At 48.3% G+C, this 21,806-nt stretch overlaps 1 protein-coding gene across 1 annotated transcript in view; it reads left to right on the top strand.

Annotated features, from left to right (window-relative positions):
- Positions 1 to 21,806, top strand: part of Pold1 (DNA polymerase delta 1, catalytic subunit) — a 94,525-nt gene that overhangs the window by 40,526 nt on the left and 32,193 nt on the right. The window contains exons 10-13 of the mRNA XM_077689335.1: positions 6,107 to 6,298; positions 12,556 to 12,869; positions 13,176 to 13,323; positions 20,791 to 21,024. Coding sequence (XP_077545461.1) covers positions 6,107 to 6,298; positions 12,556 to 12,869; positions 13,176 to 13,323; positions 20,791 to 21,024 — 888 coding nt within the window. The remainder of the gene's footprint in view (positions 1 to 6,106; positions 6,299 to 12,555; positions 12,870 to 13,175; positions 13,324 to 20,790; positions 21,025 to 21,806) is intronic.

Here is a 21,806-nt window from a genome sequence, read left to right as displayed (position 1 = left end):
CAGCAGTTTATGATAGAGCCTGTTGGCATTCAAAATGCAGGAAAGCACTTGCATGATGTGGTTTTGCAAACTATTTTCTTTAAATTCTGTTCTTTATGTTGTCCTAAACTTTTTCACTGCTTTTGACGATGTGTGTAGGCAAAAAGCCAAGCCTGCAAAAGCTGCTCTAGTTCACTAATTTGTCCTTTTTCTTGTATCATCATCATTTCCATCAAAATCATCTTCATCAGCATGTTTGTGTATTAATACATCTTATTGAAGGAATTCATTTGTCCATGTACTATATAATGTTGGCATGCATTGAACAGAAAATAATTATATCTTAAACATTCAATTTGGTTCACATTTAGCTTTGATCGATCTGTGGTCAGAAATTGTATGTTTCGTGTACTTAAATTCAACACAAAATGCATCACTCATAATCATTTTTGCCAAGTTTTGAAGGAGCTCCAGTAATTTTTAAGTGTACAGTCCTTATCAAAGGTTTCTAGGCCACAGAGGATTAAACATGCGAGCTTACCTCTTGAATAAGACTGGGATGCTTCGTGACAGGAAGTTGATGAGAGCATATATCTTTCGTACCCTTACAAAATAATTCGGTTGCACTTAAATTTTAAGCTTGTGTGTTGAATTGTTTGTGGCTTAGAAAGTTTTGTGGGGGCCTAGAAAATTATGGCAAAGTCTGTTTATGGCTTGTATTTATTTCATTTATTTCACATACTACTCCTGCCCCGCACGGGGCACCTTGAGTATTCATGGTGACGGTGAGCAGCGACACCGCGGACCCCGAGCTCCCAACATAAGCCGTGTCCAACCGTGGCGAGGTGTTTAAAGGTGAAGGGTAGAAGCCGTAAACGGTGGCCGTTGGAGCCTTGGTCAAGCTCCGGCCGATGGGCTCCCTGCCTGTCTACCAGGCAGGGAGCTCCGGGACCTCTTTGACTGCCAGGGTAAGGTCAAAGAAGAAAGTACTCCCGTCTCTCTGCTTTTTCCAATGCCATATAGATAATTCAAACCCCCCCCCCCCCCCCCCCCCCCCAGACGTGATCGGCCCCCGAAAAGGGGCCGCACCGAAGTTTCCTTTCCATCCCTCCAACAATCCACATTCCGAAACCTGACAACTATCCTCGATTCTTGGTTATCGAGGCAGTTGACAAAACAAACCCTGTTTCTTCCATGTCCGTATTCTTGATCACTAAGTTCCTGGAAGGCATCCTCGGAAAATCGTTCGATGCTGAGAAACTCCGCACCGGTGAAGTTCTAGTCAATGTCAAGATGCAGCAACAAGCCGCTAACCTCCTGTCGCAAACCTGCATGGCAGATCTGGCCATCAGAGTCACTCCTCATCGTAGCCTCAACAGCTCTCAGGGTGTGATTTCGGAGACCGATTTGTTGAATGAGACCGAAGCTGATCTGTTAGAAGGCCTGAAAGATCAGGGTGTAACTGCAGTGAGGCGTATCACCATCAGACGAGACAAGCAGAAAATCCCCAAAAAGCATATAATCTTAACTTTCAACCGCTCCACACTTCCTGAATCCATTAAGGCAGGCTTCATCTCGTGCTCCGTCCGAGCGTACATCACGAATCCGCGTCGCTGCTACAAGTGCCAGCGGTTCGGGCACGGCACTAACTTGTGCCAGGGCCAGCCAACCTGTGCTAAATGTGCCAACACCATCTCACTGATGACTGTTCATCCAATCAATTGCTCTGTGCCAATTGCCAAGGACCTCACGCTGCATATTCGCGAACCTGCGAGCGGTTCAAGCTTGAGAAAAAAATAATAAACATCAAGGTCACTGAAAACATCACCTTCCCAGAGGCGCGAAAGAGGTTCGCCTCTTTCCCCCTGGGGAGGTACGCCAACGCAGCTCGCCGGGGGGCGGAGCGGCATCTGGTTTCGGCGGGGACCCAGTACCGCTAGTTGGACTTGGTCCCGCCCCCGCCCCTCCCTGGGTTGCCTCTGGCAGCCCAATCCGCCTCCGCACCGCTCGCTGAGCCAGCAGCGGCTGTGGTGGCAACCTCTTCTGTCGGGACCGGTGCCGCTCCCGTTCCTGCCTCCCCATCCTCCAGTGCGTTGGAGGGTGCCATGGACACCACAGGCTCTGCACCGGCTCACACCGCCACCGCACCGCCCGTGCCACTTCTGGTGCCTCCAATACCTGCGGCGGTGGCGGGTCAAACGAAGGGCCCTCGAAGGGGGCCCAAGTCCGGGGGGCCCGGTTCGACGGGTACACCCAGGACATCGGACGACGAGATGGACGTCGTGCCATTCTTGCCTGCAACGCAGCGCAAGGATCGACCTCCGACATCCAAGCCTACAGAAAGGCCCAGAAAGCCCAATCCAAGAGTCACAGCCCCGAAAGACAACACATAAACATACACATTCCAGTAGCTCTCACACTAAATAATGGGAAGAGAAAGCATAGTTCAATGGAACTGCAGAGGCCTTCTGAATAATCTTGACGACGTGCATGAGATTCTGCATGCCAATCAGCCAAGTTTAATGTGTGTCCAGGAAACACATCTGAATTCCAAGCACACTAATTTCTTGAATAGTTACGTGGTATACAGAAAGGACAGGGTTGGCTGCACACACTCTTCTGGCGGTGTGGCCATGATCGCCCGCAAATCCTTAGCCTGCCACCCTGTCACCTTGAACACCGTCCTTGAGGCTGTAGCAATACGCTTAATAATATTTAATAGGTTGATAACGGTATGCTCCATATACATTCCTCCTGATGTTACACTTTTGAGCTCTGACTTCGAGGCGCTGGTTGACCAGCTGCCCGAACCGTACATTCTAACAGGCGACCTTAATGCTCATAATTCTCTTTGGGGCTTTTCTTGTACGAATGCCCGGGGTCGCCTGATAGAGAGGTTTCTTACATCCTCTGGAGCATGACTTTTCAACAATAAACAGCCTACATATCATAACATAGGACACAACACATACTCATCTCTTGACTTGGCTATTGGATCTGCAGTTCTCTTTCCTCTTCTCAAGTGGGGTGTGGGAACTGACCCATATGGCAGTGACCACTTCCCCACCTCACTTACATATATAGGTAAAGGCCCAAGCAGTTCATCTTCCCATAATAGGTTCAATGAAGCACGAGCTAACTGGAATACATTTACAGAGACATCCAAACTACACCACACATCCATAGTACACCTACACGTTGAAGAAGCTACCCAACTCCTCACGGCGCACATCCTCGACGCCGCCGAAAAGTCTATGCCCCACGCCTCTGGTGCCCAGCGCAACCAGCGGAGGCCGTGGTGGAATGAGGACTGTAGGCGGGCGCGAGAGGCCCAGAACAAGACATGGGGTATTTTTCGTCGGTACCCCACGTCGGGTAACCTCATTTTGTGCAAACGGGCCAAGGCGTTAGGAAAACGTGTGTGCCGTGAGGCAAAACGAGAGAGTTGGCGTTCCTTCATAACATCAATAAACTCCTACACAGATACGGAAAGTATGGACGAGAATACGCAAACTCAAAGGACAACAAACACACAGCCTGCCTCTGGTCAGCACAACAGGGGACACACTCGAAGACCAGGCTGACACACTCGCACAACACTTCCAACACGTGTCCAGTTCAGCACACTATACAAACACTTTCATGAAACACAAACTCGTGGCCGAAAAGAAGCCCTTACATGACACTGACAGGTCAGCCACTTCTTATAACTCTGAGTTCACACTGAATGAGCTGAGGGGTGCTCTGAGCACGTGTAAACCCTCAGCTCCAGGCCCAGACAACATTACATATACAATGATATAGAACTTACACACAGACACTCTTGTAACACTTCTTCACCTTTTCAACAAGATATGGCTTTCGGGGCACATTCCAAAGTCTTGGAGGGATGCCATAGTTGTAGCATTCTTGAAAGAAGGGAAGGACCCTTCTTCTCCTGCTAGCTATCGACCCATTGCCCTGACCAGCTGCCTGTGCAAGCTTCTCGAGGAGATGATAAACCGGAGGCTCGTGTACTTTTTGGAGTATAACGGCCTTCTCGAGAGCTGCCAGGCAGGCTTCAGGGCGGGGCGATCCACGAATGATCAACTTGTGGCACTAGAGTCGTATATTAAGGATGCCTTCGTGCATAAACAGTTCTGTTTAACTGTGTTTTTCGACCTAGAAAAGGCCTATGACACCGCTTGGCGTTATGGGATCCTTACTGACCTCAAATCATTGGGTGTTTCTGGTAATATGTTTAACACCCTTGCTAGTCCTCTGCCCTTTTCACTTCGAGTGAGAGAGCGAGCCTCGGATCTCAGCGCTTCGTTTTTAGACGTGTACAGGTCATCCTTTTTAAACAATTTACTGCCTTGGCAAGTTCGCCCTGTGTCCTGTGACCTTTCTCTTACAAAAATTGACAAAAATCGGGTACCGCGAGCTCCAATACTGCAGCACTTTCTTTCTTTGCAGTTTAAATACCCACGTGCAGAATTCTACAGTGACGCTTCTAAAACCTCCACTATGGTGTCGTGCACTGCTCATGGTCCAAATTTCAATGCAGCCAGAACCATGAGCGTGCACACAACAATTTTTTCAGCAGAAGCGTATTGAATTTTACTGATTGTATGACACATTCTTGAAAATCAAATTCCCAATTCCATCATCTATACAGATTCTTTGAGTGTTGTTCGCGCACTGTCATCGCACAAGCCCCCCAAAAACCACATAGTTAATCTTGCATTCAACACTATTATGTCCGTGTATGCACAAAAGCATGAGCTGCTCCTCTGCTGGGTCCCAGGACACGCAGGGATCGCTGGGAACGAGTTGGCAGACGAGAGGGCCGCTACAGCTGCACTCAGGAACACTGTAGATATTACAATGATACCCTACACAGACCTCAAGCCACACATAAGAAAACACCTGCGCAGAACATGGCAAACACACTGGGATGAACAGACAGACAACAAACTACATGTAATAAAGCCACACTTGGGACGGTACACAGCTGACTCACACAACAGACACACGGAAGTCGCCTTGGGTCGGCTGCGGATAGGGCACACCCATGCAACGCACTCGTATCTGCTGACGGGATCCTCTAGACCCCAGTGCAGCAGGTGCGGAGAGGCCCTATCCGTGGTGCACATACTAATCACATGCAAGGCACTTCACACAACACGACACAAACACTTCAGAGAAATCTACAGACAACATATCCCATTACATCCATTGCTGTTTCTAGGTGACGATGCCATAGTTTCTGTGAAATGTGTGTTTGAGTATTTGTCAGACATTAAGTTTTTAAACCTCATTTCCTATCACGCATAATCAAATCTGGCCCTATACACCAGCCATCACCATTGCCGTTAATTGATTTTATTTCTGTTCTGGCTTTAGTAGCCACTATTTTCTTTTAGATACTTTTGTTTGGCGCTCTTTGCCCCAGCTGGCCTTGCGCCAAAAAACTCCAGCCATCATCATCACATACTACTCCTGAGTGCCAAGGCATTGTAGAGGAGAGGGGGCAAAACAATGCAATGTAGGTTGAAATGTCACGTGAAAGCAAAACAACATTTTTGACTGCGAGATACAAAACAAAGCACATTATCAAAATTTAAATGTACTCTGCGCAGATACAGTTAAAACCTCGTTGCAAGACACTCTCAAGGGATCCAGGAAACATGTCTCTTTTAACCAAGCTTTCTTGTATGCAATGTTGTTAACATGGTGAACATGCGAAAACTAACCAAACCGTTTTCATTCAGATGTCTCTGATAATCAAGTGTCACTTGTAACAATGTTTTTCTGTATGTACGAAATTGTTCCAAAATACACAATAATCATTTATGAATTGATCAAAAAACAGTGCCCTATCACATATGTAAACAATAGTAACAAGCACATCATACAAAAGCACCCATGATTATAACATTGCAATAATGCGGACAAGGTATGGAGAAAAAAAAAAACAATGATTAGGAAAGGATATAAGGTGGTTTCATTCTGTAGATGTGTAAGGTATGATGAGTTTTGTGTCGTGTGCATGCATCGGTTCTTGATCCCATTGTCTGAACATAGTCAACTACATCCTCATTTGACCCTTGACCCCATGTGCTCCTCCTTGTTTTTTTCCCAAAAGAACGGCACGGACCAGACACGCCGTCGCCTGGCGGTGTACTGCCTGAAGGACGCCATGCTTCCCCTGCGCCTGCTGGACAAGCTGATGAGCGTCATCAACTACATGGAGATGGCGCGTGTCACAGGCGTGCCCATGACATACCTTCTCTCGCGCGGACAGCAGATCAAGGTCGTCTCGCAGCTGCTGCGCAAGGTACTCACTCACTGCGCCATCCACCTGTTCATCTTGCGCAGTCATGGAACGTTACCAGTATAAAAAGTAACAGTGTTGCAGTTACAGTTACCCAAGCCAAAAAAGTAACTCTGTTACAGTTACAGTTATAGAGTCTCCAAAAGTAACTTGTTACAGTTACAGTTACTGTGAAAAAAAGTAACGTCTTTACTTTTTTGTTACTATACAAAACAAAATTATAGAGTCTATTGACTAGAAATGTACGAAGGCATGCGGGTGACCCCAATTGCACGGGGTAAAACCCTAGATGGAGGGAACCTAAAAGGGGCACACTCAAGGCCAATGCTAATCATCATTGTGACTCAGGGGTGGAACTGCTGCGCCAATTGCGCCATTGTGCGCCAATTTGCCCTGCTGCGCCAAGCTGCGCAGAAACGGCAATTTGCGCGATTATTGTCCATTGAGAGCATACAACGCCAAATTTAGCCGAGTCTTGTCGTCGTCCGGGCAACACTGAGCGCTGGCTTTCCGGAGCGCCGGATTTCCCGTCGATCACCCGTTTAAAAGGGAACGGCAACAGTATATCTATCATATCTATCTATCTATCTATCACAATAGACGCAGCCGCATCCACGCCGCATCCATAGCCACGGCAGTTCAGTGCACTCGTGCTCGTGGTTCCCTCGTGGAGTTACCGGCTTTACCGGAAGGCTGTCACCAGCATGAGTAAAAGCACTTTGAACAGTTATCTAGTGTTATAACTTGAGGCATGGCCTCTGGAATTTGCAGCTGCTCGAAGTAAGACGAACGACCCCTTCGCACATCCTTCGCATCGGTAGTTTTTGGTCCGGCCGCGGCGGCCGCTTTTCTGATGGAGGCGACAAGCAAAAACGCCCGTGTGTACGAGATTTCGGCACACGTTAAAGATCCCCAGGCGGTCAAAATTAATCCGGAGCCCTCCACTACGGTGCGCCTCATCGCCTGCGTTGCGTCGGCGCGTTAAACCCTACAATCAATCAATCAATCAATCAGTAGTTTTTGGTGATGGTGATTGAAGTCTAATTTTTCGGGACCTGCACGAACCGAGAACTGCGAAGCCGGTGCGCGCGTGGGCTATTGTACGATACTGAGCGCATGCGCACGACGACGCGAGGTTCCGCGCGAAGGGCTCTTCTACGATACTGAGCGTGTTGCGGCGGCCGCTACCACTATCACTTTACTTTCCGCTGTCGAGTCGGGTTGAGAGCTGCGGGACACGTGCGCGTTAGCGTTCCTCGGTGGGAGTTTTCGGCGCGCACGAACCCCGAACTTGCGGCCAGTAACCACAGCTCCGCTGTTAATAACGGCCCTTTTGCATCAGAAGTTCATTTGAAGCCGAATTTTTCGCGCTGCTTTAATGAAAGAAGTGGTGTGGAGCTAAAACAGTTGCGTGCAGCGCGCCACACAGCCGCTGTACTCGTTTGCGCGCCGACGAGGCCCGACTCGCGGAGCAAGAATTATTCAGGAGGCGCAACTGGGCTTGCTCCGGCGGCGCGATAAAGTCTAGGCGCCGGGCACGGCACCGACGTGCGCTCTGTCGCGAGGCGCCAAAGGAAGAAGGCTCGCCGGTTCAAGGTCAGTCAGTGCATAGCCGGCCACCGCCGTGGGCAGACGACGCCGACGAATCCCTCGCGCGACTAGACTTTCATTGGAGTCGGTTTACTGCGGATGAAGTCATCGCGTTTCAAACAGTTTTCGTAGGACGAAGGGGCTTTGATTTTTTTTTTTAGAACATGAGCCTACAATAAAAAAAAACCTGGTTGTGAATCTAGGTGAGATTTGTTCCAGTGAATGATGGTTCTTATCTTCAATGCAATTAGTTCATATTTAGACTGCCCTAACTTCGCCGCCCTGTCTGCGCAACATGAAAAGCGCGCGCAAATCTGAGAAGCCGCCTGTGAGAGGAGAGAGCGGCGAGAGTGAACCACTCGTGGCGGGAAGGCAGTGTCGGCAGACGTCGTCTGCTCCGGGATTCCTTCCAGTGGTTCTTTTCAAGCACAGTACGGCTTGTAACTAGGGCAGTATTTATTATTAACTGGTGCTAAAATGTCGAGCACTTCTATTTATTTATTTTACAGGAAGAAATCTGGCAATTTTCACAATAGTTTCGATGATATTACGAATTTTGTGAGTCGCGCCCGTAGAAGAACATGTAAACTATGGCAACGCGCTTGACGCGCCATCTGTTGTGCTGCTCCGCAAGCTGCGTTTCCCCCGCGCCAGACAGTGACATTAACGTGCAGCCCGCCCGCGCTGTCCCAGCCCAGCGGATTCCCCTCCTGAAATACTTGCCCGACTCGACCGCGAAAACGGGCGTCTTGATGGGATGCCCGCTTTCGCCTTCGCGTCTACCTGCCTGCCTGCCTTCTCGGTCGACGCGGCGGCGGCAGCTTGCTGCGAATACGGCATCATATTGTACGGCGCCCGTCTTCGTGTTGGGGCCTATCGATGGGAGACGATGCGCGCTTGGCGAGTGCCGCGCGAGTAGGGCACGTTCGCGACGCCCGATTTCGCGGTTGCGGTGACGGCGGCAGCGGGGCGGCGCACTGCACGCGATTGTTTTAGCTCGAAACTACTTTACCAAAAAATTAAAAAGAGCAGCCACCGTTAGTAACATAGTGTTGATTATTATACAAATAAAAGCCAAAAAGTCGCTACATTTAAAGGAATTGGCAAAAAGCAGGTTTCAGTCCCGAGTAAAGGGTAATATCAAGGGGCCAGCTCCTATCTGATTTATTGCGCTCCTGCTAAATAATTCTGGCCAATTCTATTTTTCATGCAGTTTTTGGATTAGTTGCTCTTAAAAGTGCGCTCAGCCGCATTATTTAAAGCTGTCAGTGTGCTCCAAAAGTGCTCCGAAATAGCCCCTAAACTGCTCCAAACCTGCTCCAAAATGGGATTTTTGCTGCTCCAAAGCTGCTCCAAAATAAGACTTTTGCTGCTCCCGTGCCTGCTCCAAAAAGCTAGACCCTGCTTCCACCCCTGTTGTGTTCACCTCATTTTGTTGCATTTTTTGTTCATGCACGCTTGGTGTCATTAGGGGTGTGCCGATCTTGGTGGGCTGCTCTGCGGTTGTCTTTCTTTACAAGGGTACACCAGTTTCCTCTTCAGTGGAGGTCCAGTTGTCAGTATTTTTTTCTTGCCTCCGCTCGACTCATGACGAAGGAAAATTTTTAAGAAATCACCTCAAAGATTGACCTCCAACTTCGCTCTTCTGCAGGGAACATAATCCTCCTAGCGACCTCTTCTCCGAAACTGTGAGGGAAGCCGTGTTGTGGAAAGGTGAAAGTTGGAGAGGACATGCGAAGAAAGAAGTTCGAAAAAGTGCAAAGCCTAAACTGCACGTCGGTCTTTAACAAGCATTGCTGCTGGATATTTCTTTTTATAAAAAGAGAAGCAACTGAAAGGGTATTTCCTATTACAGTTACTGTAGAAAAAAGTAGCAGTATTACAAATAGAAGTTCCTCTAACTTAGAAACTGGCGTCACAAGGACACCGTCGGTGACTGTTGCAACGGTCTGACATTGGGACTGTGGTCTTGTTTTGGCAGGAAATGCTCGGGTCTGCCACGAAGGGCAGGAAACAGAGATCATACACGCTTGCACGTTATGTAATCTGGTTTGGACTTTGGGAGATGGTCTCTAATAAAAGGAGCCAGGGAGGTTAGAGGTGTTCCTACAGATGAACTGTCACTGTGCTTAGAACAAGAAGTTGCTTTTAACGGCGGAGTTATTTGAGCTTGAGTTTGTTCCGTTGGCGTTAGCAAAAAAAAATACCAAGAAAAAACTGCACCGCCTATAAAGGGGGCACCACTGCAGATAAAGTATTATAGCAGTGAAGTCAGCTTTTGAGCCTGCTCGAGCTTGAGCACAAGGGGCATATGTGTATGCACACCTCTTACAATACCATTCTAAATGTGATAGTCTTACTTCGGCTAATAAAATGGAAAAGAAATTGGTGCAGCTTGCACTATAAATTGATATTATGGCTCAAATACGTACTCCCGGGTCTGGATATTTTGCTAAGTGGTAGAAAAATAGCTCTACTTTCCGAAAATGGCGATTTCTAAAAATCGATTTTTTGGCCAAATTTCTGGATTCCAAGACCCTTAAGGGTTAACCGCGTGAAGCAGTTCCTGCAAGTGAAAACAGCGCGCACGCACGGCTGGTGCACTGACGCCACCGCGGGTACTACCCGCCCGATGATGTGGCAGCCGTGAGGAAAAGCAGGTAGCTCAAACTATTTATCAATTGCCAGAATGAAACTCTTCGCTTAAAAAAATAAGAAGAGTTGACATGCTGCTAGCTTCAGCAACCACTTCTAACTGCTTGCGGAAACGGAACACCAGGGGCCAACGAAGTTGTTCATGTGGGAAAGAAGCTGATAATGTGGGTGAAGACTGCGTTGTAAAATATCCTACGCTCCACTTAGGAAAGCACGATCAAATATCCGCTGCAGTGGTGAGCCTAGTGGTCTCTCGCGGGTCCGGCTGTCTCTCCCGAGTGCTTTCAAGCGCCTGCCTTAGGGAGCGCGCTTCCCCATGGGCGCAAGTTGTGAAGCTCCCCGGACTGCCTTGTACGATGTGCGTTGTTTTCTAGCTGATGCAGAAGCTGCCAACAGTGCAGAGTCATGGACACAAGTGGGAAAATAAAATTGAAGCTGTTACTCATTGTGCAAGCTGTCGGAATTGCAGAGCAGTGCTTCGCCATAATGGGCTGCAGCGCCGTTATCCGCTCATTGCTACCACCCAATGCAATTCAAATTTCCCCCCTCCACAGTGCTCGCGCGTCCCCTGCCTGAAACTGCGCCAGCGGGAGTTCTGTTCTTTTTGTGCTTGCTTCTCCTCCCGCACGTGCCGGTGTTGCACTGCAACTATTTTTTCGCTTACTATCGTAAAAATCAACCCAATCAAAGCTCCTAACTAAATGAACGCTGGTGCTGCTGGTTAATTACATGTACATTTTGCCTCAAATGTACCTGCAGTTTTTTTTGTGCTAAACAACGGGAGATGTATGACAAGTGCCAGCGGTTCACGAGTTTCGAACGCTTATGGCTATATACACCGCTTTGCTTTCTAAGCCTCAGGGTTATGCTGCGGCGACAGGCGCTATGACGGAATGCCGTGTAGCTCTACTTTGGTGCAGCGAGCGAGCTACGACGACAAGGCGATCCCCTAAAGTGCTCTGCACTTAAAAACCACGAATGCTTCGCTGCACTGTGCGCGCTTGCTTGAACAACAGTACCCAACAAGCACGAGCGAACACAAACGAAGTACACAGTGACCAGCGGAACGCGGCGGGGGCGCAGGTGTTTCTAGTGGCCGTTCTTTAAACCGTACTTGCCAGACTCGGAGACTCCTTCACAGGTAGCACCACACGCAGTTTGCGGGCAAGGAGTTTGTAGGCACTACACTCACTCACGGTCTCCGTGGCTCGCTGCATCCGCAGCATTGCACGGCCCGTGTCACCGTTCGCATTTTATTGAAACCCCATTTCACCGCTTGCGTCTCCGAAAATCTACTTCTACGAGCAAAATTTCGTGCCTACTGGTCCATGAAACTTCGTTACGTTGAAATTGAGGGCTAGAGCCCTCCACTATGGCGCACCTCATTGCCTGTGTTGTGTACGCTAAACCCTACAATCAATCAATCTTGCATTGAAATTTCAGCAAATGGGACTTTGTTACACAGAGGTTAAGAATACATGGTGTGCGTACATTTGAAGTTAACAAAAGTTGCGAAGTTCATTAGATCGGGGGTTTTGTTACACCGAAGTTTCCCTGTATTACTATGTTACTTTCAGAGGAAATGAAGGGTTTTTTTCCTCAATGAGTTCTATAAGCTTGCAAGTACATGGGTAGTATTTGTGCATGCTCGATGCAGATTTTCGATGAGGTGAAATTTTGGTGTAACAAACTATGCTGCCTTTCTTTTTTACAACTTCGTTATATCCAGGTTTATTTGTAATTAGAAAACTTATAAGGCTGTATAAAAAGTCGTAACAGTTTTGTAAGCAGGCAGAACCAATGTCTCTGCGGCAAATTTCATACAGCCGTAACTACAAAAATAAAGGAGGACTGTTTCTCAGTAGCATGAGGTTTAAAAATTCGCTTTTCCCTGTTTTCACTCCTGGTGGTGCACTTTACATTCATCGAGGTATTCAGGGTGTGGTGTTCTGTTAGTTGGTGACGTCGTCAAGCGAGTTGTTCCCGACCTTTTTGTCACCATTGCGTGCACGCAGGCCGCCGAGCAGGACCTGCTGATGCCGACGGTGCACTCGGAGCCCGGCGACGACTTCGAGGGCGCCACGGTGATCGAGCCGGCCAAGGGCTTCTACAGCGTGCCCATAGCGACGCTGGACTTCTCCTCGCTGTACCCCTCCATCATGATGGCCCACAACCTGTGCTACACCACCGTGCTGGACAACAAGCAGCGGGAGCAGCTCCGGCCGGACCAGTTCATCCGCACCCCGTCGGGGGACCACTTCGTCAAGGCCTCTGTGCGCAGGGGGCTGCTGCCGGAGATCCTCGAGGACTTGCTGAGTGCCCGCAAGAGGCGAGTCTTGCTCGCTCGCTCACTCACTCAGTCACTGACTCAATCCGCTCGCTCGTTTGCTCCCTCACTCACTCAGTACACTCGCTGACTCATTCAACCCACTCTCTCGTTCAACCCACTCGCTCACTCACTCATGCACTCACTCGCTCACTCTTACTCTGTCACTCACTCACTCCGTAACTCGCTTCCTCTCTTTAGTTCTTGTGGGGTGAGGGATTATGGACCCAGGAATTATGCAACCCCCCCCCCCCCCCCCTCCTTTTCTACACATCCTGCCCTGCTAATGGTTACCGCTAACCCTTGCAGGGCCAAGACGGACTTGAAGAACGAGACGGACCCGTTCCGCAAGAAGGTGCTGGACGGTCGGCAGTTGGCGCTCAAGATCAGCGCCAACTCCGTGTATGGCTTCACAGGCGCCCAGGTGGGCAAGCTGCCCTGCCTGGCCATCTCAAAGGTACCAGGGGCAAGGGGGGGAGACACTGCCCTTCTTATCCTCCCAAAACTTTATTCTCTTACAACACACCTGATGTGCCTCCGATAATCCTTGATATGCCGTTCGCATTCTGGCAAGATCTGGGCTCCCTCCTAACCAGGCCTGGTTACCGTACTTACCCGATTCTAACGCGCACCCGATTGTAACACGCACGGAACTTTGTGACCAAAAAAGAAAAGAATTCGAGCGAAACAGGCGATTTATTTCCGGAAGTAATCTCACTCATCTCACTCCTCGTCGCTCTCCACTGACCACAACATTTCGTCCTCGGTGCCGTCAAGTGCGTTCGCGATGCCGCACTTCTGAACGAATGTTCAGCCATGGTCGATGGGATCGTGGCCCACGCCTCGCACGTCCATCCCACGAGCTTCTCTGGAGGCGCACACTTAAGCCGACTGCTCGTTTTTAGCGCGTGAGAGCCGCTGCTGCCATTGCTGTTATCGAGCGTGCAACTGGAACGATTTCACGATTTGTGTGAACGTTGATAGAAAAGCCTAGGCGCCTAGGCTTCCCGAGTCTGAAAAATTGTTGCTAAAGGCTTTGGTGCCATCTTGAGATGGCGATGGCGATGGGTGGGATGAAATTTCCGCTGTTTGGGCAGTTTCGGTTTCGTATCCGATTCTAACGCGCGTGCGATTTTTCGACCTATTTTTCCTGAAAAAAAGGGCGCGTTAGAATCTGGTAAGTACGGTAGTCCTGGATATTTTGTTGGAACTCTGTAAACCCGAAGATGACGAAATTCACAGTGCGTGCAGAAAAATTTGTTGTGATGTAACTTTGTTGTGACAACAGACAACAGAAAGTGGGGACCAGGGGACCCACTTTGGGGCTACACGCACGACTGAAACTTATTTGGTGAAAACGCACACCGATCCACAAAATCTTGCCTTCTTCAGTGGGGCAAAGTAGCGTGAGTAGGTACAGTCTACGCGCGTTACAACGGACCCTCTGAATCCAGAAAAAAACGTCCGCTGTAGCCGAAGTATGCAGTATCCAACGGGGCGGGAAGGGGGGGGGGCTTTGTTCTTTCTACACGCCTGCAGCACCTCTGCACAGTGTTCGCGCGAGGGCAAAGAATTGCGTAAACACCGTTTCCAAAGCTTACCACCGGCACTTCGAAAAGGCCTAGCGCGTGCAGTCAAGCGTGTAAAGGCGCAAGATAAGTTGAGCAAATAAAGCAAGAATATAACTAGGCGCAATTATAAACCAGCTATAAAACATCAGTCGTGCCCATCAGCATTAGCTAGGCTCTTTTAAATCCCCTCACGACGAGGCAGGTTTTCCCGAAACCGTTTGTCAAACAAATCGGATCGCTGCCTGACGTTCCCTCAAGGCAGCTTCCACATTTTTAGCGATTTTAGTTTGGTCATTGAAACAGCTGTAATGAAATAATCTGATGACGGTCAGCTGTAAAATCGAAAGTTAGACCAGTTGGACTGCGCCCAGTTACCAGCAGATTGCACACAATGGATGGGAACCAACCCTCCTACTTGAGGCATTTCTTACCTTTTTCACCGAACGGAATGGGAACGATGCATGCGTGGGAATAATAAAAGCCGAACTTCACTGAACCCGAGTTTTTTATTACAGTGTAGACCGCTTATAACGTATGTCGCGGGAGCCGCAAAAATCCGCACTATAAGCGGTACCGCACTATAACCAAAACACGCGCTAACTCAACCACATCGCCACCTATCTCTCAAGTCAACCTATATTTATCATCACTCAAACGCACAGCACTTAAAAACGAAGGCACGGTCTATATTTCGTATTATTTTTAACATCAGCCGCTGCTGCAGGGCAAAAGCGCAGTCTCACAAACGGCGAGCGCGGCTTTAACTTCCGTTGTGTTTGTTTTGAAAGACCGTGGCTGCGTTTTTAGCGTCTATGAAGAGATGCCGCAAGACGTGATAAAAACGCCAGCGGGATTTTTTTTTTTTAACCCCACCTTGTGTTCACGATGCCGAAGGCGGCTGCTTATCAGCGCAACGTACTGGTGGTGGAAATCTTCGGCTTCGCGCGGCTCAAATGTTCGGAAAGGGAAAGAGCGGTGGCTTATCTGCAACAACGTTCTAAAGCGTGAACCGCGTGGTAGATTTGGTATCGCGAAAACGTGCAGTGCACGCCAGCGCGGATACAACTGGCGTGGTGTGGGCGGCGCGGTAAGAGGCGGCAACATGGTGTCGGCACTGGCTGTGAAGCGGTGCAGGCAGTTCCAGTAAGTTTCAGTGACCGCTTCTAACCGCTCGCTGACATGCCGCACGGGGCGCAAGCGAAAGTGCTCATGCAAGAAAAGAGCTAATAATGTTGGCGAAAAGTGGAATATAAACTGCCATCCACGCTGCTTGTGAAAGCGCCCATCAAAAAATACCGCGGTGGTAAGCCTAAACATCTCTGGCGCGGCTAGCCGGCTCGGAGCGCTGAGAATCTCCCGCCATTAGTTACTCGTCTCCCCATTGGTGCAAGTCGTCAGGCTCCTCCCACCGCCACGCGAAGAAGCCACCGCGAGCGCGGAATCGTCGACACAAGCACGAGAAAAAAAAAAAAAAAAAAAACTTGCGCAACGCCGATGTGCACGATTCGTGCGCGAAAACGGGCCATGCGGTTCACGATTAATAAAATCAACTTGCCGCGCCCGGATGGGGAGACTGTCGCTATCTTCCGAGGTGCATCAAGCAAGGTCAGTTGTGGTTATCAGGTACGCACGAACTAAAGGGTGCCTATTTTTTTTTTTTCTTTGGGTGTCTACGTTAGTGGAGGGCAAGGGGTGCACGCTGCGTCAGATGGCCGATTTCATCCTTTCTTTTTTCTTTAGCTACCCTAAAACGATGCCTCAGCTGCGCCGGTCGATCAGCAGACCCGCCGAAAAACCGCACTATAAACGGTATTGTGCTCCGGCCAACCGCATCTTAAGCGGTATGCTTATGCATTGAGTTCTATGGGAGGCAAACCGGTGGTTGCAAAAACCCGCGTTATATCCGGTCCCGCACTATAAGCGGTTACGTTATAAATGGTCTACACTGTACATAAAAAAACTGACGAGGGCAGACTCGCCTCTGAGTGCACCACTTCGAGTATTCGATAGACCTGTTTTCAATCTCACCGGAGTCGCGTTTATCGGCAGCGGCCTTGTTCTCGACGGTAGCGCGGACTGTCTGCTTAGACAGGCCTGTACTTCTGGCGATGTCGGCCTGTTTTTCCCCATGTTCGACAGCATTAATTACGCTTAATTTATCCGACAGTGAAATCAGCTACCCTGCTGCTCATGCCGCTAGTCGCACAGAAAAAAGCCACTGGCACTGGCTTGACTTGGCTGCGCCAATGACCCGGCTGCCAGCAATGTTGCCAGACATAACAGTTTTCTTGCCAAAATAAACAAAGAAAAAGCACATCGGGTGCCAGCATCACGGAAGTCCGCTATAAACTTTCAGTCGAGACAATTTTCGCCTAAAATTTAGTCTGTTGTAGCCGATAGTCTGCTCTAGCCGGGCCCGTTGTGAGCAGAGCGGGCTTCATTTAAAATGCATGGGACCAGACAAACCAACATAAATGGTCTGTTGTAACCGAAAGTCTGTTGTTGCCGGATCCGCTGTAACGAGCGTAGACTGTAATGGCTTGAGCGAACCAGGGACGCCCGCTATCTGCGAGAGTTTTATTTTTTGGTTTTGGTACATGCAGAAAGCATCTGTGATGCGGAGCCACTCGGTCAGACTGGATGCGAATTGGGCCTCGCACACCCACAGCTACCAGAAAGTTTCTCACTTTCTGTATAAGTTTTTATTACCGTATTTTCTCGCGTAATGGACGCACCCCCAAATTTATACGTCAAAATTAGGTTTCCGTTTTTCCCCGTGTAATAAACGCACCCCCAGCATTCCAACCAAGAGGTCCCACGAAAGGCCGTACTGGAGCTTTCCAACTGTACTCGCTCCCTCTGATGATGATCGCGCATGAAACCTAGAGTTGTCTCTCGGAGTAAAAACGAACAAACACTACGGCGTGGCGTCGTTGGACAGCTATCACAACGACGCTCAGTCGGTGGAGTCAGCTGAGCGTCTCAGCCCTACTTTCTTTCGGGATAGTTTTATTACTTGCTTGCTCTTATGCTCGTCTTCCACTTTTCAGTCGGCGATGGGTCGAAATGTCAGTTATACGGCCAGTTTTAGGTTAAAGGTTATGAAGTATGAAGTGAAATCTTGAAAAACGATGACTAGTGTAGTTCAACAAAAACGCTGCATGTTTGTCAATTGTGTACGCGTGTATTTACTGCGAGACATAGCTTATATCGTGGATTACTTTGTTTCGTTGTGCCCTTCTTTCATCACTCCCAAAAAGTTTCCGGAAAATTACCCCGCATAATAAACGCACCCCCAACTTTGCTTCCGTTTTGCGGGGAAAAAAGTGCGTTCATTACGCGAGTAAATACGGTATTTTTATTTTTTGCATTATTGTGACAAGATAATGCATATTCGGGTCTTTGTTCTGTGTGGAAATTTAAACCATGGGGGCTTTTTCTTTTTCTTCTTTTTTTTTTCGCACTTCCTTTTGCTGTACGTACAAATCAAAGTACTTCTGCACAAACCCGTGAAAGCATCACTATCAAGGACTGTGCCTATGCCAGGGCTTGAGATCAAGTGGCTTGATGTGGCTTGGCTGTAACTGGATATTAAGTGAGCTCCTTTACAGGTAGACTTTAGCTACATCATCGTCATTGCCATCACATATCTCCTCTGCAGCAGCTTGCTTTGGGGAGCGGTTTTATGGGTGCGTAAAAAAAAAATCTCGAAATGTGCACACGGTCACAGTGTCACAAATGTACAGTTTGGAAAGCTTTACTTGCCCAATTCGCAGGCAATTCCAATCTTTATTAGGTGCCTCTGAGAAAGTTGCCCGTTGACTGAGAACCCGTGAGCATTGCATTCTATGAGCAACTCACGGGGAGGGGAGTCAAAACCCTGTTGTTGTAGCGGGCATTTTGTTGAAGGGGGGACGCGGCTTTCAACTTCGGAAAAATGACCAAAACATCGTTTTTTTGAAACCCACATATCCGGCTTCTATGTTTCCTATTCTATGCGTCTGCAAAGTTTTTAGGCTGAAAAGCGTCGCAAAGTGGCATAAAAAAATACTTTTGTCAGACGCGGTGACAAACTATCAGCGCAAAAGGGCGAAAAAACGGCAATTTTCGGAGCGCTCTATCTCCGCAACGGTGCCACCGGGCGCGGCCATTTTGATATGGTTAGATCGGCCGAGCGATCGTCTTTCCTGTTCCGCTCGTCTCTTTTATCTTCGTTCATTCACAAACGCACAAACGGCAGAAAAGAAACGACGCACAAACGAAGCTAGAAATAGATGCTGAAGCGCTATTGGTCCTCCGGTCGGGGCGCAGAACAACGACCCTCCTGATTGGATGTCACGGGCGCAACGCAAGATGGCGGCCGCCTGAGCTGTGTAGCGAGCGGTTCGAGTTCATTTTCGCCGCTTCGCTCGGCCGAGTTTCTGTTCAATCTATGGTATTCAACACGGACGTTATCGCGGTGGGAATGCCGGAGATAACGAGCCAGATTACGGGAAGTTGTGTGGCTCGAAAGGAGGAGGTCATCGAACGCTTCATGGTGCGCGTGACTCTACCGTCGCCAGACCCCGGAGGGTGACGCGGTGTGCGCGCTTGCGATAGCGGTTCGTGAAGTGAACTTTTAGTCGGGTTTGCGATGTTTACACGCTTAGTTATTGCTGTGTTTTGACTGTGGGCTCGCTAGCCTTGAGAAAGAAACGGTCGACGCGTCAAACGCTGCGGCGCGCACGGCATAGCCGACGCGCATTGGAGCAGCACATGACTGGGCAACCGGTTACGATTGAACGCCAGTAGTTGTAATTAATGCCTGCGACGTTAGATTTAATCTTAAAAGCGACCTGACCAGCCATATCAGGTATAATCAAAGTTCGATATGTCGCGGTAAGCGTGCGCTGCAATGCGCGCGAGCCATATCGCCTTTCTTGCGCAACGTTTCCCGTGCACTTGTAATTTTCCTGCAAACAGGTTTGAGTTAGTAATATAGGAATAAAAATATTTTCTCTGCATTAAAAATGTACGTTACTGTCGCAGCATTTAACAGTGATTTTTTAGTGAAATTATTGATACCATTGCTTAGGGCATACTGGCTTTGCTGCGAGAAATATTGGATGCCTTGAATGTCAAAAGTAGTAAAAAAATATGCTCTTGCATTGAAGTTGGGAGTTATGCAGAATACTCTACGAAGCTTCAGAGTAGCTCATTTTCATCCTTGTGGTATGCAAACTTTTGGCCATGAACACCTGCACGTATGAGTACTAAGTTGTTGTGCCAGGCAAGATGATAAAACATAAAAAAAAGCTAAAAATGTTCAAATTTAAGTAAAAAAATGCTTAACTTGTTGCCATGGTGACAACACTGCAAAAGGAGGCTGTTCAGTGTGATACAGCCAACCAGGTAATCTACTTTGCATTGAAAGCCCATTGAAACCCATCTCCCCCTTCGTTTGGTCTGCAAAGTGGGGTATGTACTCTTCACAGAGGAGCTGAAAATGATGTTTTCTGGAAAGAGAAAGGCTGTAAAAGGCACTCCAATTTCAAGGAAAAGCATTCCAGAAGCCCCATGTTCAAAAGGACATGAAAGGCTACAACCGTGACGACTTTTGATAAGTGAAACCTATGTTGCAACTTCGGAAGCCGTTTTCTCAAAACAATTTTTTTTGCCACCTGTGTCGCTTGTACCAGGGATTTCTTTGTGACCGCTGGGTCTATTTTGATTCCGTTTCTTGCATTGCATTCCTTGATGAACAGTTCAGGTCGTGACACTTTTGGTTTTCCAGATTTGTTTTTGTGATTTTTTTATTCAAATAATCGTTCACAGTCGACATGCCTATTCCACATTAACCTCTAAAAAAATGAAAACTAAAAAACACTGTGTTGTAAAAAAAAAATCTTAAACTGTCACGACCTCGTCCATTCATTTGGGAATGCAAAGCACTTCGAACAAGTTTTCTATCATGTTTTATAAGCCGCTCAAGCTCGGTACAAGCGGAACAGAAAGAAAATTTAATACATAAAAAAGTTTTCAAAATATTAGTTTGAAATTTTTATGGTGTTATCACGGAAGCATTTACAGCTGCTGTGCCAATTTTCATCAAAATCCACAAAGAAATAAAAAAGTTGATTTTGAAAGCCACGTCCCCCCTGAAGCAGACTTTGTTGCAGTGGGAATCGGCGTTATTCAAATTTATTGGAAGCAAACATCTATTCGTTTTGAAGACAAAAATCACTGTTCACATTTGCATAATACCTGCATATATATATGAATTCCACACATCTCTCTCTCTCTCTCTTTATTTCTATTTCTCTCTCTCTCTCTCTCTCTCTCTCACTGCTGTTTGTCCCTCCCATCCCCGGCAGAGTGTGACAGCCTTCGGGCGTGCCATGATTGAGCAAACGAAGCAGGAAGTGGAGGCCCGCTACCTTCGCTCCAACGGGTACGAGCACGACGCCAAGGTCATCTACGGCGACACAGACTCCGTCATGATCCGCTTCGGCACGGACTCCCTGGAGAAGGCCATGGAGCTGGGCCGGGAGGCGGCCGCCTACGTCACTGCCAAGTTTGTGCGACCCATCAACCTCGAGTTCGAAAAGGTAAGGGGGCGACTGCATGTTTCGTTGAGTTCGAGTTGTCTGTCTAAGGGGCCCTAGTGTCTGTTTCATTGCAGGCACCCGTAACTGTTCCTTATATGGGATGACAGGTCTTGTTTGTTTGAATAAGGCAGTCTGCCTGCTTATACAGTTAAAAGGGCTCTGAAGACAAAATACAAGTTTGGTTTACTGAGAACACTGCTTTTCCTTGATAACAATGAGGTCAGTTTTATTGCAAGTTTTCAACAAAAGATCTAGATATTGAAGAAAAGTGGCATCTCACCAGTACTCACCTACGGGGCAGAAACTTGGAGGCTCACTAAGAGGGTTCAACTTAAATTGAGAACGACTGAGCGAGCAATGGAGCGGAAGGGGATACGTGTAACATTAAGGGACAAGAAGAGAGCGGAGTGGGTCAGGGAACAAACACGTGTTAAGGACATATTAGTAGAGATTAAGAAGAAGAAATGGACGTGGGCAGGGCATGTAATGCGAAGGGAAGATAACCGCTGGTCATTAAGGGTAACAGAGTGGATCGAAGGCAAGCGTTGCAGTGGGCGGCAGAAAGTTAGATGGGGAGATATCAAAAAGTTTGCGGGGAAAATTGGTTGCAGTTAGCACAGGACCGGGACAATTGGAGATCCATGGGAGAGGCCTTTGCCCTGCAGTGGGTGTGTAAGGCTGATGATGATGATGATGATGAATGCAGAAAAGAGAAAAAGTAGTGGCAACTGCCCAGCCACCTTCTGGCAATTCCTCTATGACGTTGCAGAAGCTTGTTTTTG

The sequence above is a fragment of the Haemaphysalis longicornis genome, unplaced genomic scaffold (genome assembly GCF_048455015.1).
Source record: "Haemaphysalis longicornis isolate Haplotype H1 unplaced genomic scaffold, Haemaphysalis longicornis Haplotype H1 scaffold_10, whole genome shotgun sequence".
In the NCBI taxonomy this organism is placed as follows: Eukaryota; Metazoa; Arthropoda; class Arachnida; order Ixodida; family Ixodidae; genus Haemaphysalis; species Haemaphysalis longicornis.
Note: the sequence above shows the minus strand (reverse complement) of the source record. Positions and strands in the feature narration are given on the sequence as shown.